This window comes from Eulemur rufifrons, chromosome 7, assembly GCF_041146395.1.
Source record: "Eulemur rufifrons isolate Redbay chromosome 7, OSU_ERuf_1, whole genome shotgun sequence".
NCBI lineage: Eukaryota > Metazoa > Chordata > Mammalia > Primates > Lemuridae > Eulemur > Eulemur rufifrons.
The window spans coordinates 275,294,803-275,314,216 of NC_090989.1; the positions used below are offsets into that span (position 1 = coordinate 275,294,803).

A 19,414-nucleotide genomic window follows, 5' to 3' on the forward strand; every position below is an offset into this window, starting at 1 on the left:
TGTTACTACTATTTTACATGAAGAATAAGGGCTTTCTTCTCCTCCCCCCACTACTATAATACACAGAAACAAAATATAGATATAGTAACTATTACAACGCTCACATGCTCAATGTGGCTGATATTAGTGCAGCCCACACTGCTTTCTCCTTTCTTAATTCCTTTTGTCCTTAATGGTCTGGACCTAATAATTAATTAGCCCTTCCTTCTTACGGTGTGTGTATTAACATTTGCCAGCAAAACAATATCTTGCCCTATGACTACCACCTGTAATTGGCCAGTCCACTAAACAGCCAGGGGCCATGCCTTCTGTCCTCCACAGCTGCAGTCTCCAAAGCCCAGGGCCACGGACCAGTACTGGTCCATGGTCTATCAGGAACCGGGCCCCACAACTGGAGGTGAGCGGTGGGCCAGCAAGTGAATCTTATCTGTATTTACAGCCGCCCCCCAGACCTCCATTGCTCGCATCATAGCATAAACTCCACCTCCTCTCAGATCAGCAGTGGCATTAGATTCTTACAATGGGTGTGAACCCTACTGTAAACCATTCATGCAGGGATCTAGGTTGTGCGCTCCTTATGAGAATCTAATGCCTGATGACCTGGGGTGGAGCTGAGGTGGTGATGTTGGTGCTGGTGAGTGGCTGCAAATACAGATTATTATTAGCAGAGAGGTTTGAACTGCACAATAAATGTAATGCGCCTGAATCAAACTGAAACCATCCCCCTCCCCCAGTCCGTGGACAAATTGTCTTCCATGAAACCAGTCCCTGGTGCCAAAAAAGTTGGGGACTGCTGCTCCACAACATCACATGAAGAGTGAAATGTGGCTTTCTCAGGCTTCAGTCCCCATCACTTCTCTTCATACTAACCCACTTGGCACTTCTCAAACATTTACTTGCACAACTCCATGTCATTATACCTCTTCTTTGTCCAGCCCAAAATGCTTTCTTTCCACCTCTTTTCCACATGGCAAAACTCACCATCTAAAACCTTGCTAACCTTTACTCACTTTGATTTTACATGGCCGTATGAGCGTGTATATAAGTCTCACAATCACTTCTTCAAGATTTCACATCATATTTATTTTGCAATTGCAGTGCTTATCACATTTCATTATCATTCATTACAAACATGTCTTTTTACCCTTCTAACCTGGTAGCAACTTCAGGCTCTAGACACAATTTCTGCAGTACCTGACACTAAGCAGGCATTAAACGGGGTCTATGGACTGAAAAAAACTAGTCCATTAGTCTTTAATAAACACCTATTCTTACAAATGACAAACTAAAATCTTTTTCTATTTTCTGTTTTGGGGTCTCACTCTGTTGCCCAGGCTGTGCAATGGCTTTGTCATAGCTCATTGTAACCTCAAATTCCTAGGGCTCAAGAGATCCTCTCTTGCCTCAGCCTCCTGAGTAGCTGGGACTACAGGTGCATGCCACCATGCCTGGCTAATTTTTTTACTTTTTGTAGCGATGGTGTCTCACTATATTGCTGAGGCTGGTCTTGAATTCCTGGCCTCACCCTCCCAAGGTACTAGGAGTCCAAGCATGAGCCACCACGCCCAGCCAACAAACTAAAACCCTTTTTTAATGTAAGCTCTTCTGTTACTTGAAAGTCAATTTTCTTTACACAAAATGCAGTAAACAAGGGTTCCGTTAATTCCCCAATGTGCTGTATAATACTCAGTACTTGGATTTTGTGCCATTCTGTTACCTGTGGTGATAAGCTCACAGTCTGAGGTACACACTGGGTCAGGCTATGCCTTCCTTCAGGGCTGGACCAACTAAATGATGATCCAATGCTCCCTACAGCTTAGCACAAACTTCAAATAATCCCAAATTTCCTCCATTAGATCTTTTAGGTTTTTAGGTTTTTGCCCTTCAGTTATTGTTGATACTCTTGATACATTATAGCTGTGAAATAATGGAAGCAGCTTCCAAGGCCAGTAATAGGGAAATGCTGTAATAGTTAAATTAGGATATATTCATGTACTGGGCAGTGTACAGTATGTTTACAGGTGTTTTCAGAATCAAGTGAAAAAAATCAAGATGTAAAACTGCATGAAAACATGACTATCTCCATAAAAATATTCATTAAAAAAGAGCTGGATAAAAATAAACCAAAACATTAATATCTGCCTCTGGAATCTACAGGTTTGTATATGCTTTTGATTTTCTTATTTATACTTTTCCACATCTCTCACATTTCCTACAATGCATATATATGACTGTTTTCTAAGAAAAAATATATATATATAAGTATACCTCTAAGGTACTGGAGGTTTCAGTTGTAGAATTTCCAGTATTATTGCTTGAGTTTGAAGACACTGTTTCATTTTTGCTTTCATTATCTGATTTCTCATCGGAACTCATACATTCAATATCTGCATCAAAGCCTGTTGGGTATCCCATTGCTTGCAATACCTGTACAAATTACATTAAGATGCAATTTTATTCACACATCAGAGACCAGAGATTAGATGAAGTATTAAGCATAAAATTTTCAAATTCGTAACATTTGGATCCATAAAACACCTTGCAAGAAGAGTAAGATGGTGCTAAATCTGTAAGTCCTTGGTTAAATAAGGTATACCTACCAGGGTAGCATTATGGAAAAATGGGGAAAACCTCCTCAGAACAATTAGGTTTAAATAAGGGATAAAAGAAATACAAATCTGAGGCTACTCCTAGTTCATTTAATTTGGAGGTGGGAGGTAAAGAAAATAAACAACATAGCTTGGTTCAACCAATTGGATGAGGGGGAAAGTCAAAAACCACACTATAAAAAGTAAATTAGAAAGAAAAAAACCTGAGGATCTAATCCGATATTTCTCCTCTGGCCCTCCATTTTTCAATCTATAAAACAGGAAGACTGGATTAGTTGACTTCTAAGTTCTATAATTCAATCCATTAGGAGAAATTGGCCCAGAAAAGGAATCAAGAAATATTTTTACCTTTAAACCAATTTGTCTATCAATTACAAACATCTAAATCTTTCTACTTACTTACTATGTTTTCAATGTAAACCATAATAAAGACTTAAATGATTCAGTCTCTGGGTAATATTATTCCCTGTACTAAGTGAGCTAGGAACAATTTTAGTCTTGTATTTCCATCCCTCCCTCTCAAGGCTTGATAATTTTAGGGCTACCTCCAATGTTCAAACTTCTTACATTTCCATTTGATGCCGAGGATGTCTCAAACATTTTGAAATAAAGCTTTCAGAACACGTAGGTGTGTGTGCAAAAGCATGCTCACATGCACACATATATGCTTTTTATTACCTCCTTCTAGGTTATACTGTTTTTAAAATGTTTACAAAAGAATATGTTCACTAACATTTTTATAAGCCTCTTTGAAAGTAGGCTGATCTTGTTTTGTCAGTTACTAAAGGTTTATATCAGAGGATGTTCCTGCATCCTTTAGGTTCCTAAAGATTCCTGCATTTGTTTCAGCTTTTAGCGGTTCTAAGTTGCTAGAGTGTAAAAGCAAAATCATATTTCCTTAGAATACCAATTGTACTTAGTAGGTGTCTCAAAAAACTGTTACAGTGGCCGTATGAATGAGAAGCCAGCCTGTATAGACAAAGACATCTTGTATAAAGGACTTTGCCAATATAAATAAAAGTGTTACTCTAAACAAAAAAATGGGCTTACATAGAACTCTGTACCAAGAGAACTTAAAATTAATTCACTGAATTCATACGGAGAACTTGGCATTCATCACGAATAAATTTCTTTTATTTACTTGGGAGTAAAGCCAAGAACCCTTTTTTAACATCTTAAGTTCTTAAAAGTACTCAGGTAGTACATTACACCAAGGACATTAACATTATTTGGTTATATCCTCATCAATATTTTATAAAGAAAACACCTCTCCACTGTCTGAGTCCTGCAAACATGCTCTCCCTTAGAAATCTCCTCTCAGAGAATAGCCATCAGTCTAGAATTAACACTAACTTATGTAGGCTGTAAGTCAAAAGCCAACGCATCACAAATATATTTGTTTATTCCAATAAAAACTAAACATATTCAGCTTTTCCCAACTTAACACAGACAATTAAAATAGTCTAATGTAAATTAACACCATTTCTCTCTACTCTTTTCTCACATAACAGATTCATTTATTTACTTATTACAGCAATATATTTCAATACATTTACAAATAGTTTACATAACTGATGGATTAGATCTCAAAGGATACAGTGTCCATTTGCAATATAGTATAATTACACAAAAAATTTCAAATTAATTCATTTTTCTATGAATACAAATTCTAAGAACATATACTAGCATATGCTACAGAACAAAAGTCAAAAAAGTAAAGAGTTCTCAGACCTTTGGAACCAACAAAGACTCTCTCTTCTTGACCAAACTCTAGACCAGATACCCTGAGCCACTTTTTCAACTAGTCCCCATCCTTGGTGCTTGTCCTTAAGAACCCGGTTGTAGCAAGAATCATGCTAAATTTCTTTAGCCAGAATCTTCCACCCTCAATATCTAATCATCCTTGATATCTGATCAAATTTCCTGATTCCTCTTATCCCCCAGGTGATGTCTGAGTACCCTGGCCTGCCTTCAGCAAGAATCCCTATGTCCGCTTAAGCTAGAAATCCTTCACCCCTGATGTCTCCTCTTAGTAATTTTCCATCCACTGATCCTCCCTGTTCCTTGGCTATAAATCTCCACTTGTCCACGTTGAATTCAGAATGGAGCCCAGTTCTACACTGAGGTCTCTTTTACTCTATTGCAATAGTTCCTGAGTAAAATCTGTTTTGCTACTTCAACAACTACCCAGCTTTTTCTTTGATAGAACCAAAGTTTATTTGGAATCAATTACTAAAGCCCAAAAATCAGTAGTATACCAAAGAAAAGTAAGTTTCAAGTGCCTAGCAAATAAATTTAAACCTAAAAAACACATCAAGTGAGCTAAAAAATCACAAGATTATTATTGATAGAAACAAGTTGGCTGGGAAATCAGCTGTGTGTAACTATGTACCCTTCTTCCTAGAAGAGGGCTGAGATTCAGAAAGGTTGAGATTGAGCAAGATGATACCCCCAAAGACTAGGGGCCAAGAGTGAAAAGAAAACACATGGCACTCTACAGCATGGCTCTCTACTCAAAAGAAAGTAACATTAATGGCTTATACATGATAGAGATCTGATTTCATCAGATTTCTTGGGAATCTGATGGCTCCAAGAACCTCTCCAAAGAGGCTTCATTTCTTATCCCTGTCTAACTGATCTTTTCCCACAATGACTAAAGTTCTTTTCATGGAATATGGCTAATTAAGTCCCTAAAGGTGTCCTTTGTGAGTGGCTGCCAGGATAAAGAAGTAGAAGAGGAAAGGGAAGACTGGCCACTAATTTCCAGTACTTTACGGTGCTTGCTGCTGGGCAGCAAGGGCAGGATCACACAGAAGGAACTAATTTCCTCCTGTTTTGTTTTGATTTTATTCGCTGTTGTGATTTGTCTTAAGAGGTACAAACCCCCTACCAACATATTGAGTAAGGACTGCAAGGATTTTTATCTAGTGGGACCTACTTTCAGAAACACGTGTTAGATGTAAAATTTTCTCCCAAACCCACTTATAAACAGAACCTACAACATGTATAATCTTTATGGATGGCAATTTGGCAATATATGTCTCGCATATAATAAGAATACCAGTACATTTGTTAATGATTTAATGCATTATTCAAATGTGCTTACTTTTTGACCTAATAATTCCACCTTTAGAATGTATCTTCAGGGATAATCAACAAGTTAAAAAAGATGCAAAGCGATAAAACGGAGGCATCTAAATCTAAAACTATTAGTTACATTATGATAGTTTGATAATAATGAAATATTAGGCCATCACTAAAAATGAGAGCAGTCTTTGTATTAACTATAAAAAATTCATAATGTATTTTTAGATTAAGAAAGCATGATCCTATTTCAAGTATATATACTTTTATATACTTGTATATATATATTACAGCCCACCATTCCTTACCCAAACCCTTGGCACCAGGTTGTTTTGAGAATTCATAATTTTTCATTTTTGAAAGCAAATATAATACATATACCACATATTTTCCAAATCCCCAGTGGGTTCTCAGGTGCTACCCCATGTTTGTACAAAGAAACATAAAATATTCACACTAAATGGAATAATAAAGACTAAAAATAGCCCATTAATTCAGGTCAGGTTTTGCCACCCAGTGAATCTGCATCAAACTTAGGGAAATTTTTTTTCATTTTTAGTACTTTTTGGTGTGTGGAATTCCAAGCAAAAAAAAAGGCTTGAAATATATATACCAAAATGTTTATGGTTATTATTTCCAGATGTTAGAATCAGGGATTTCTTCCCCCTCATTTTCTAAACTGTTTATAATGAACACACATTATAATATTTATAATAAGAAAAAGAAGTCAAAGCCAGGCACGGTGACGCCACCAGGCTTTGGGAGGCTGAGGTGGGAGGATTGCTTGAAGTCATAAGTTTGAGACCAGCTTAGACAACATAGCAAGATCCTATCTCTACAAAAAATTAAAAAATTAGCCAGGCATGGTGGCATGCATTTATAGTCCTCGATACTTGGGAGGCTGAGGCGGGAGGATCACTTGAGCCCAGGAGTTTGAGGCTGCAGTGAGCTATGATTTTGCCACTGTCCTCTAGCCTAGGTGACAGAGTGAGAAAGGGAGGGAGAGAGAGAAAAAGGGAGGGAAAGAAAGAAAAGAAAGAAAGGAAGCAGAGGGGAAGGAAAGAGAAAGACAGAAGAGAAGGGAGGGAAGGGAAGGGAAGGAGGAGAGGGGAGGGAAGGGAAGAGAAGGAAGGGAAGGAAGGGAGGGAGGGGAGAGAAGGCAGGCAGGCAGGCAGGCAGGCAGGCCACAAGTTAACTTTTAGAAAATTAGACACATAAAAAAAATTCTGTGGGGGGGGGAGGGGATGGGTGCACACCTACATGATGAGGGCGATGTACACTGTCTAGGGAATGGACACAATTGAAGCTCAGACTCAGGGGGATGGGGAGGCATGGGCAATGTATATAGCCTGAACTTTTGTACCCCCATAATGAGCTGAAAAACAGAAAAATAAAAAATAAATAAAACAAATAAAAACTAAAAAAATTCTGTAAAGACCTGAAGTGGAAAACCACCTGAACACAGAAAGCAAATTCTGGAATACAGCTACCCAGTCATAAACCTGAGGCAGTGGAGTCCCAGAAAGACTGCAGGCCACTTCTGACTAATAGCTAGTAATAGGCCTTCATACCATATAGCTGATTAGAAACTTTAAGCCAAATAAAGTACCTAAGCAAATTTTCAAACCTTCGGAACTGGTTTACTCCGAACTTCATTTATTCTACCTGGGAGGATCAAAAGTCTAGTTTATCCCATTTTCAACAAGGGCAAATCTCAACTCTTCACAAATTTCAGATTTACTAGTTACTGCACATTCTACCCAAACTGCCATTCAAGGCAAATAAAGATATGAAGACCATGTACCTCCACACAAGTCACAAGAAGCTGTTAACACTTTCCATAGATCCAATGATGTTCAGATTATAACTGATATCTACATTCCAGATGTCTGTCAACGAGTTTAATCCCAAGTTTACAGCCCCTCCATGTTTACCAAAAGCTTAGTTGAACAAAAAAATAATATCCAGAATCAAAGACAAAAGCATACGCAAAGTTCCATTACATTATAAAAATGTATCACTGCATCAAATGAGAACAGATAGCATCGAAATCTTGTCACGTACTAAAATTCACCACACTATTTACTCTCCCAAATTTTATTGAATTGCAATTTGCCATGAGACCACTAGAGTATGTTAAAGGTTATTATAAGAAACAACCCACAAAAACGTAACGCTACATCACAAATGCCTTTAAAGGATATCAGGGATATTCCTTTTTGTGAAGATCTACCACAGTAGAAATGCCCACCTGATCTTTATTCAAAAACTGTGACTCTCACAATCAACTGCTCTTATGTCATAGATAGTACATATTTCACAAGCTTTTTGTTCAGTTGCTACAGAACTCAACTCTAAATTTGTGACTCTTTCTCAGTGTACACTGTTATTAAACTAGATTTTTAGCCTTACTCCTGGATTTACTTTTCCATCATTCTTTGTTTTCTTTTGCTATCTCATTTAAACTCATATTCTTTCATCATACTTCAGACACCCCTTTTGTAAGCAAGGCAGAATATAAATAATACAGTGTTCGATTTTTTACAGGTTGGTTACTATATTTCTGTATGCATTGCAATCACTATCTGATGTTTATATATTCGTTTTATATTTGTAATCTGTCTCCTCATCCTAACCACACTAGAATGTAAGCTCCCTAAGTTGGGGACTTTGTTTCATTCACCGTTATATCCCCGGTATCTAGGATGGTGTTTGTATCTATGTTAACAATGCTTGCAAAATGGAAAGACAATGAGAACAGAACAGTTATATCTCATACCAATCTGTTACATAACTGAATTTTTCTTTTTTTTTGAGACAGAGTCTCACTTTGTTGCCCAGGCTAGAGTGAGTGCCGTGGCGTCAGCCTAGCTCACAGCAACCTCAAACTCCTGGGCTCAAGCGATCCTCCTGCCTCAGCCTCCCGAGTAGCTGGGACTACAGGCATGTGCCACTATGCCCGGCTAATTTTTCTATATATATATTTTTAGTTGTCCATATAATTTCTTTCTATTTTTAGTAGAGACGGGGTCTCGCTCTTGCTCAGGCTGGTCTCGAACTCCTGACCTTGAGCGATCCACCTGCCTCGGCCTCCCAGAGTGCTAGGATTACAGGCGTGAGCCACCGCGCCCGGCCTATAACTGAATTTTTCTTAAGTGAAAATTGACCTTCAGTCTACATGATCTTTGATGTTTTGGCATTAATCTGCCAGAAGTCAAGTGTACTTATAAAGAGATTTCCATTATTTGGAAATTTTCTACAAACCTAAACGAATGATCGGTCCAATCCTGGGCATTGTTCCCTATGAAAATATTCTAAAATAAAGAAGAAGCACCATGTACAAAGATTCTGATCAAATTTATTTATGACAGAAAAAATCTGGAAACAGCAAAATATCTAATAGGAAAATGTTTAAACAAATAATAGTATACATCCATATCAAGTTAATCATACAGCCCTTAAAATTTATGAAGATTTTATTTTAATAACAAGGAATAACACAAGTGCAATATTAATGAAAACATCAGAGAATAAAATTACATATACATTGGGAGCCCAACTTAAAAAAAGAAACAAAACAGAAAATGATAGAAATAAACCAAAATACTATATATGTTAATGGTCTTTGCCTCAGAAATATTCAATTGACATATTTTATTTTTTTCTGTTTTTCTAAATTTTACATAATAAACACATTTTATACAAAAAGTAATTTTGGTATTCACAGGTGATAAAATTCTATATATTATCATTAAAATCTTGAAAAAATTGTTAATATACTATAGGATAATAAGCACATTATTTGGAACATAAAATAACAAAGCACTGCTAAGTGAAATAAATACCGTACCTTCACTGCTACATGAAGCTTTGCTGTTTTCTTGGATGGTCCTGAGGCTTCATATGTTGTGCCATCCACATCTACAGACATTGTGAAGACCGGGGCATGGACAGGGCCAGACTGAGATAAGAGCTTATACTGAAGCCCGGGCCTGATCTGATTTAGCCTCATGAGTGCATTCATAAGGTCTATTGCCTTACTATCCAGGACTGTTAAAGAAAGAGGAATGAGATCAGAAATTAAACAGAAAGCCATTTTGCTTTAATCTATGCATTTGTAGATTTCTACTGACCACTATAAATTCACCAGGTTTCTTAAAAATGAGAATTTCAAAACACACCAATTAACTTCATGTTGTAAGTAATTTGGAAAATTACTGATTATGCTATTAACGACATCACTGTAAAAACAGCATGCATTACTGTATCTATACATTAATCCTCATTTGTCAATAATAATGTATCCTAAGCAATGAAGCTTGGAAATACAAAAAAGTAATTCAATTATCAACTTCTCAGCTAAGATCTATTCTTATAACTCTAATTGAAATCAATCAAATTCTTCATTTTTTGTTTTCATATCTAAGGCTATAAATCCTAATTCACATCTATAAGAATAGAGATTTTGCACACTTTTCCTTAAGTTTCGTTTCATCTTCTTATTGGGGTCTTTATCATCCCCTAATCCATCTTCAAATGGCCTCTTTAAAGCTGAAGACCCAGCACCTAAAAACAATTGAGAGATTCTTTATCAGTCAAAATAATGATCTTACTTACTCCACCACGTATCTAATATGTTCAGGTAGGAAAATCTTAGGAATCACAACAAGGCCCATATAACTTTTCACTGATCAATTAAATTGCCATATTTATAATCTAGAAAAGCAAAATTTTAAAAAGCAAATCTTCTTGAAATAATTTAATATTATCACTTTTTATATATACTTATTTCCCATTTATTCATATACAGACACAAATATCTATGCATATATACTATGGTCTGAATATTTGTGTCTTCCCAAAATTCATACATTGAAACTTTTTTTTTTTTTTTTGAGACAGAGTCGCACTCTGTTACCCGGCTAGAGCACAGTGGCATCATCATAGCCCACTGCAACCTCTAACTCCTGGGCTCAGGTGATCCTCCTGCCTCAGCCTCCCGAGTAGCTGGAACTACAGGTGTGTGCCACAATGCCCAGCTAATTTTTTTTATCTTTAGTAGAGACGGGGTCTTGCTCTTGCTCAGGCTGGTCTCGAACTCCGGAGCCCAAGTGATCCTCCCACCACAGTCTCCCAGAGTGCTAGGATTACAAGCTTATGTTGAAACTTAATCCCAGTGCAGTGGTATTAAGAAATAGGGCATCTGGGGTGATTAGGTCATGAGGGTGGAGCCCTTATAAATTAATGCCCTTATAAAAGAGGACTAAGAGAATTAGTTTGTCTCTTCCGCCATGTAAGGAAACAGCAGGTTCCATCTATGAGGAATGAGCCCTCACCAGACACCAAATCTGCTGAAATCTTGATTTTAGACTTCCCAGCTTCCAGAACTATGAGCAATAAATTTCTGTTGCTTATTACACCCAGTCTAAGGTATTCTGTTATAGTAACCCTAACAGGCTACAGTAGCATATATTCAGATCTATTATATGCATGAACAGGAAAAGCCTACAAAGCTATATAGCAAAATATTAAAAATAGTTACCTTTGGTAGTATTTTTACTTCATCATCTCCAACATTTCTAAAATTTAACATTTATACTTGTACAAACTTTAAAAGTTCACATGCTAAATCTTATGCTTTCAGAAATCTGATTATCAAGCTATAAAATATTCTTCTGCCTCTTCAAATCCTATTCAAGATCTTATTTACAGTTTACCTCCTCCACAAACCCTTTCTCTCATATTAACTTTCTGAAAGAGTTTCTATGGTATCAGAAATATAAAGTACCATAGTTTTATATCATTGACCATTTCAGATATTCTTATGTGTCCTTAGCATTCTTTGAAGATCAAAGATATTTTATCCTTGCCTTGTATCTTAGAAACTACCTTAAGACAAGACTTAGAAACAACATAATTGGCATGGAGCAAAAACTAACTGAACTGATATTAATCAATTTCTTGGATAGTCACCAGTTAATAACATTGTCAAGCGATGTTTGTCCAAGTACTTATAAGAACATTCTGTGTCTTTGACTTAAAAGTTGGTTGTTAGGTTCTTCCTAAGGAAAGTTATGCTCAAGATGCTTGTGCCACCAGATTCCCAGATACTTCTAGTGAAAGCTTCTAGTAAGAATGATGAGACTAACTATGTATCCTCTGATTAAGATTTATTGTCCCTGGGGGTAAACACTGACTTCAGCAATTACTTGGGTCAATATTTACCACTCAGGTCAATCAATCTTGATGTTCTCTTCAACAGAAGGCAATATCTGCTTAGTATTGTATTTCATTTGCATTACATAAAACTACAAGTGTGCCAGTCTCCCAGAACACAGTCTTTAAGAGATAAAAGTTAAAAACAAACTATATCTATTTAACCACTCTTTTGCTCATTAAGTTACATAAAAAGCAGCTTCCTGATTGCCTACAAATCACAAACTGGCTTAAATACAACACAGAATCTATTTTCTAAATCTGTGGTCCCCAACCCCTGGGCCGAGGACTGGTAGCAGTCCGTGGCCCGTTAGGAACCAGGCAACAAAGAAGGTGAGTCACAGGCCAGTGAGCGAAGCTTCATTTGTATTTACAACCTCTCCCCATTGCTCACATCACCACATAAGCTCCGCCTCCTGTCTGATCAGCAGTGGCATTAGATTCTCATAGGAGTGCAGCCTACTGTAAATTGTGCATGCGAGGGATCTAGGTTGCGTGCTCCTTATGAGAATTTAATGCCTGATGATCTGAGGTGGAGCTGAGGTGATGATACTAGTGCTGGGGAGTGGCTACAAATACAGATTATCATTATCAGACAGGTTTGACTGCACAATAAATGTAATGTACTTGAATCATCCCAAAACCATCCCCCTCCACGGGTCCATGGAAAAAATGTCTTCCATGAAACCAGTTTCTGGTGCCAAAAAGGTTGGGGACCGCTGCTCTAAATCTTCCAGGTACATAAGTATCACTCCATGGATTAAACTTCACTCTACCATTCTAGCCACTGGAAAAGGGCTGTAAAATCTGGGGCTAATAATAGTAATCTGCAAAAAAAATCACAAAAAACAATGTAAAGCAAGCAAGTACTTTTCAACCTTTATAATAGCTAGTAATGAGAAGTAATCATAACTGAGGCAACAATTTTTCGAAATAATTATTTTAGTGCTTACCGTAGGCCTGCACTATTCTTAATAGCCTACATGTATTAACTCATTTAATCCTCATAAGCACCCTATGAAGCCAGTACCTTAATCATTTCCATTATAAACTCATTCAACAACAAATATTAATTGAGCATTTACTATGTGCAGGACAATTTTAGGTGCTAAGCATATAATCAGGAACAAAATGATCTCCCTATACTCAAAGAGCTTATACATAATGGTGGAGACTAATTACAACATGTCCTGTGGTAGTGAGTGCAATGGAGAACAGTAAGAGAGGCCTAAGAAGGAGGAACTGTTGCTATAAGTGGTTCTCATAAGAAAGGTATCACTGATAAAGAGACTTTTTGATGAAGACCTGAGAAAGTAAAAGAGTGAACCATTCAGCCATATGGAGAAATGTTCCAGGAAGAGAAAACAGCAAATATAAAGACCCTAAGGCAGGAACATGCTAAGAAACAATATGAAGGCCTAAGTGGTTGGAGTGGCATGAACAAGGAGCAGGTGGGAGCAGAAGATGGATGAGGAGAGCCAGGTATGTAAGGCAGTAGTTCTCAATTCTAGCTGCCATTAATTGACAAACTATCAAGATTCCACTTCCAGTATGGGAGACTAAGTAGATTTAAAAAAAAAAAAAAAAAAGGCTTCCTGATGGGAGCAATTAGAAAAGCTGGACAAAATATAGAATAAATATCTGTTCCTGGACAATGAAGAATTATGGAATCAAGATCTAAGAGGTAAAGGAATCCCTGCATTGGAGGCCATATTTCCCCCAGGGGCATTTTCCAAATCCAAAAGAGGTCACTAATAACTCAACAGAGGAATTCCGATAGGCTCCCAAGTCTCAGGGGTCCAAAACTCAAGTTCAAGTACCACCAGGAAGAGAAAGCCTAGCAAATCCCCCACACTCTGGGTTGGGCCTCTGAAATGTCATATGCTTGAAACAAAATAAAATGGAAATGCTCTGAACCTCACAGAAGACTGAAGCCGATCTTCAAATCATCTTAATCCCTAACTGCATTAAAATGATCTACGATTACCAATTCCATTAGCCATCACCCAGAAACAAATATAAATCCTCCCTGGAAGAAGATATCTACCCTAGGCTTTTTCATTTAAAAACTCTAGTATTGACAATAACCAGGCAAATGAGAAGACAAGATACTGTGATCAAAAATCAAGAGAAAGAGCAGACAACAGAAACAGACCCAAATAGGACCCAGATGATAGGGCTTTCAAAAACAAGCTTTATTATAAAAGAGTCAAAGAGTCAAAGTTCTATAAATAAAAAATACAATACAAATGAAAAACCAGCAGATCTGCAAAGGAAAATGACAAATCTATACTACAGAGGAATTGACAGAACTCTCAGTAATCAATAACAAGCAAACAAAAAATATACAGTATAAGTATATAAGATCTGAACAACATAATAAACAAATGTGACCTGATGTGAAAAGAATATGATCACCAACTGCAGAAAACATACACTTTTTCAGGGGAAAAAAAATTCATGTATTATTGGCCCATAAAATAATTCTCAACAAATATCAAAGGATAGAAATCATACAACACATGTTCTCAGATGACAGAAGAATAAGTGAGAACTCAAAAACAAAAAAATTAACTAGAAAATCCTCATCTGTCTGGAAATTAAGCAATGACATCTACATGGCCCATGGGTCAAAGAACTCGTAACAAAGGAAAATAAAAAATAGTTTTAACTAAACGAGAATACTAATGTAAAAGAATGTAAGGTACATAAATCTGTGCTTAAAGAGAAATTTATCATCTTTATAGTATATATGATAAAATACAAGGCTAAAAAAATCAAGAATGTATTCATCCACTTCATAAAGTTAAAAAAAAGAGCAGCAAATGAAACCCAAAGAAAGCAGCAAGGAAGAAAAACTAAAGAGCAGAGATCAATGAAATATAATATAAATATACAACGAATTTTTTTTTTTTTTTTTTTTTTTTTTGAGACAGGATCTTGCCCTACTGTCAAGACTGGAGTACAGTGGCGCGATCATAGCTCAATGTAGCCTCCAACTCCCAGGCTCAAACGATCCTCCTGCCTCAGCCTCCAGCGTAGCTGCGACTACGGGCATGTATCACCATTCCTGGCTAATTTTTTTTTAATTTTTTGCAGAGATGGGGTCTCACTGTGTTGCCCAGGCTGGTCTCAAACTCTTGGGCTTAAGGGATCCACCCACTTTGGTCTCCCAAACTGCTGGGATTACAGGCATGAGCAACCATGCCCAACCCAAAAGTTGATTTTTTTTAAAAAGACTAACAAAAATGATAAACCCCTAGGCAAGAGCAATTAGCAAACAAAAGATAGTACAAAATGTATAAAAGAGGACATTACTGCAGACAATAAAAAAGGATCTTATGAAATTACTTTATTCCAAAATATTTTTAAATTTAAGTGAAATGGACAAATTCCTAGAAAAACACAACTTACCAAAACTGTCATAAGAAAATGGCAATCCTATGTCTACTTAGGAAATGAGATCCATAATTAAAAATTTTTAACAGAAAGAAAAATACATGCTCAATGATTTCACTGATGGATTCTTCCAAACAATTAAAGAAAAAATAACATCAATTTTACACAAACTCTTCAAAAGAACAGAAAAAAGAACACTTCTTTTTTTTTTTTTTTTGAGACAGAGTCTCACTCTGTTGCCCAGGCTAGAGTCAGTGCCGTGGCGTTAGCCTAGCTCACAGCAACCTCAAACTCCTGGGCTCAAGCGATCCTCCTGTCTCAGCCTCCCGAGTAGCTGGGACTACAGGCATGCACCACCATGCCCGGCTAATTTTTTTTTTCTATATATATTTTTAGCTGTCCATATAATTTCTTTCTATTTTTAGTAGAGATGGGGTCTCGCTCTTGCTCAGGCTGGTCTCGAACTCCTGAGCTCAAATGATCCGCCCACCTCGGCCTCCCAGAGTGCTAGGATTACAGGCGTGAGCCACCGCGCCCAGCCAAAAGAACACTTCTTAACTCACTTGATGAAACTAGCATAACCTTGAAACCAAAACTTAACAAAACATCACAACATAGGAAATTTACTGGCCAATCTAACAAACAAAAACCTGTGTTTCTGTGAATTGCTCAGAAAAAACTACAAATGATTATTCATAGTACCTTCATTTGTAACAGCCCAAACCGGAAACAAACAAAATGTCCTACAATAGGTGAAAACTTAAACAAACTCTGGCTCATCCATACACCATGGAATATTACTAAACAATAAAAAGGAACAAACTATTGACCCATGCAACAACTTGGATGGACCCCCAACAGCATTATGCTAAGTGGGGGGGGGAAGAAAATCTCCAAAGGTCACATGTTGTATAATTCCATTTCTGTAAAATCCTTAAAATAATTAAATTACAGAGGAGAAAACTTAGTGGTTTCAGGGCTGTGGGATGGTTGAGGGGGAGAGAAGTGGGTATAATAGAATAGCATGAGGGGGATCTTTGTGGTGATAGAATAATTCTGTATCCTATTGCAGTAGTGTTTGCAGAAATCTACCCATGATAAAATTGTATAAAGTTTATACACACATTGTATTACTGCCAATTTCCTGGTTTTGATATTGTACTATAGTTACATAAAAGGCAGTCATCAGGACAAACTGGGTGCAGGGTACACAGGACCTCTCCATACCAGTTTTGAAACTACCTGTGAATCTGTAAGTGTTTTAAGATAAAAATTAAGAGGGGAAAAAGAATTGCTTCTTTGTTGAGAACTGACTCAGAGACAAGGACAGAAGCAGTAAGTGGTTGCAGGTAGAAGGTGATTGCAGATAGGCCAGGTAGAAAGGCCAGGTAGAAAGTGATTGCAACCATGTAAGAGATGGCGGCAGCTGAAACAAGAATGTTAACAGTGAAGAAGTTAAAGAAACAGCTGAATTTTACACATACTGTAAATGTAAACAGACAACATCTACTGATGATTTGGATAGAGAGAGGTAAATGAAAGAGAGGGCGCAAGGCCAACTGAAAGGATTCTGGCCTGAGCATGTAGAGAATTTCTAATAACTGGGATAGGGATAATTACAGAAAGAAAACAGTAGAAGCAGAGTGAGGACAGGAGTTTGGATTTATACATCTTAAGTTTGAGATGCCTATTAGACATCCATGTGGACATACTGAGGAGGTATTTTGATATTTGGGTCTGAGTTCAAGGGCTGGTAGTCTGGGGTGAAAGTAAAAGTTTGGGACAATCTTCAGTATACAAAAGGTATTTCAAGACAACAAAGTAAATGAGATCCCGTGAAGAGTCAATGTCATTAAAGAGAAAAGGTCTGAGGGATGAACCCTAGGACACTTTAACATTTAGCAGTCAGGAAGATGATGGATAACAAACAAAGACAACTGAAGAGACAGTAGTAGAGAAGAACCAAGAGAAAGTAATGACCTAGAGGTCAAATGAAAAGTAGTATTTCATGTGAGAAAAAGTGGCGATATCAAATGCTGCTGAGGATACAAGGCAACAGGAACTTTCCTGCACTGCTGGTGGGGGTGTAAATCGGTACACATAACAATTTACTAGGTCATTTACTGGCCTTCAGTAACTCCTAGACATGTACCTCAGGGGACATGTATAACAATGCTCATGGCAATACCGTGAGTGGTCATGAAAAACTGAAGAACCTTAATGTCCTTCAAAAGTAGAATAAGTTATAGTATATTCATAACAGACACTATGTAACTATTGAAATGAACAAACCAGAACTGTATACAGCAACATGAATTAATCCCAAACAATGCTAGACAGAAAGAAGCTAGTGACAAAAGATTAAACTCAGTTCAATTCCATTTCTAGAAAGTTCCAAGCAAAATCAAATTATTTAGGAAAGCATAGACAGGTTGAAAAGCTAAAAAGAAAATCTAGGAAATTATTATCAAAAAGTCAGTAGTTCATGAGGCAGGAAGGTCATGGGAATGGATAAATGAACAGCTTCTGAGAAGCTGACAAAGTTCTGTTTCTTAACCATGGTGGTGATAATGTGGATTTTTTAAATAATTAGTTTTTAAACTATATATTTTTTTATACTAAATATGGAAGAAAAAAGTACTCATCTGTGCCAAATGTTGTCGAAAACTTGGCTAAGATGAGGACTGAAAACTGACCACTGAACACAGTAACGTGAAGGTCACAAGAGATAGCTAGGGAGAGTGGTGAGTAAGAAAGTCTGATTATAAAAAGTTCAAAGATAACAAAAAGTGAGGAAAAGGAGAAAGAAGAAAAAGGCCACTCTTTTCAAAAGTAATGCTTATAAAGGGAAGCAAAGAAACGGCACTCTGTTGTGGGAGCTACAGGATCCAGGGAGAGTTTGCTTCAGTTTTGTCTTTCAGATGGGAGATACTACATCAGGTTTTTATACTGATGAAAATGACTTAGCAGACAGGGAAGAACTGATGCTGGTGACAGAAGAGATAATTGCTGGAATAATGTCCATTGGTAGGCAAGAGGAAATGTGATGTAGTACGGTGGTCCCCAATCTTGGGACCAGTTTCGGGGAAGAGTTTTTCCATGGACAAAGAGGGGGTGAAGGGGTGCAGCATTGCTGCCTCTGCTCCACCTCAGATTATCAGGTGTTGGATTCTCATGTAGAGTGCACAACATGGATCCCTTGCATGTGCAGTTTGCTGTAAGATTCGCACTCCTATGAGGGTCTGATGCCACCACTGATCTGATGGGGGACTGGGCTTGGGCAGTGTGTGAGTGATGGGGAGGGAAAAGCAAAGCATATAAGTAGATGTAGTGAGGCTGGTAGACAGAGTGGTTAGAACATGCAGAAGTTATCTCCTATTACTATTTATCTGAGAAAATAGAAGCAAACAAGGTCATCAGATGAGAATAAGGTGGTAGAGTAGGAGATATGAGAAGATGTGGAACAGTTATCTAGGAAAACTAGAGAAGTGTTGAACTCATAGGAGGATTGCCAGACAACACAAATCTCTGATAAGTTAGTGTCATAGACTTACAAGGGGAATAGTCAAGACAGCTGTATGTTTTTTTGCCCAGCCATGTTCAGCAACCTGGGATCAGTACAGAGTTGATAGAGAGAGAGATTTCAACCTGTTAGAATTTTGCCAGAAACAGAGAATGGAGGAAGTGAAGGCAGGGAGTGATCATAATGATGGACCACAGGCAAGGTAAAGACAGAACTGAGAATATGAGAAGAATGGGGGACTAAGGAAGGGCCAACACAATAAATGGTGCGGTCCAAGAATTGGAATGAGGGTACTAAACACAGTGATGACAAGAGGAGATTGGAAAGTGGGATTCTTGAAAACATGACTGTGGAAATGGTACGGGTAGAGTTATTAATGAAGATAAGATGTAGGGTGTATTCGTAAAATGAGTAACTAAGCTAAGGTAGAAGATAAAATATTTATGGGAGAAGTAGTCAAGGAATTGAGACATCAGAGTTTTGGAAAACTTCATCTGAATGCATACTGAAAACACCAAGAATTATAGGAACAAAGTTTAAGTGTGAACATCAGGAAGCTAAGTGCTAACAGCATGAAAGCAGG

At 37.4% G+C, this 19,414-nt stretch overlaps 1 protein-coding gene across 3 annotated transcripts in view; it reads right to left on the minus strand.

The window, feature by feature from the left end:
- STRBP (spermatid perinuclear RNA binding protein) overlaps positions 1-19,414 on the minus strand; it is a 127,597-nt gene that overhangs the window by 22,480 nt on the left and 85,703 nt on the right. For all 3 annotated transcript variants that reach the window (XR_011234131.1, XM_069476756.1, XM_069476755.1), the window contains exons 11-13: positions 10,167-10,259; positions 9,544-9,743; positions 2,269-2,427 (exon numbers count right to left, since the gene is read on the minus strand). Coding sequence is in view for 2 of the 3 variants with exons in the window: in XM_069476756.1 (XP_069332857.1) it covers positions 2,269-2,427; positions 9,544-9,743; positions 10,167-10,259 (452 nt within the window). In the remaining variant the exon portion in view is untranslated. The remainder of the gene's footprint in view (positions 1-2,268; positions 2,428-9,543; positions 9,744-10,166; positions 10,260-19,414) is intronic.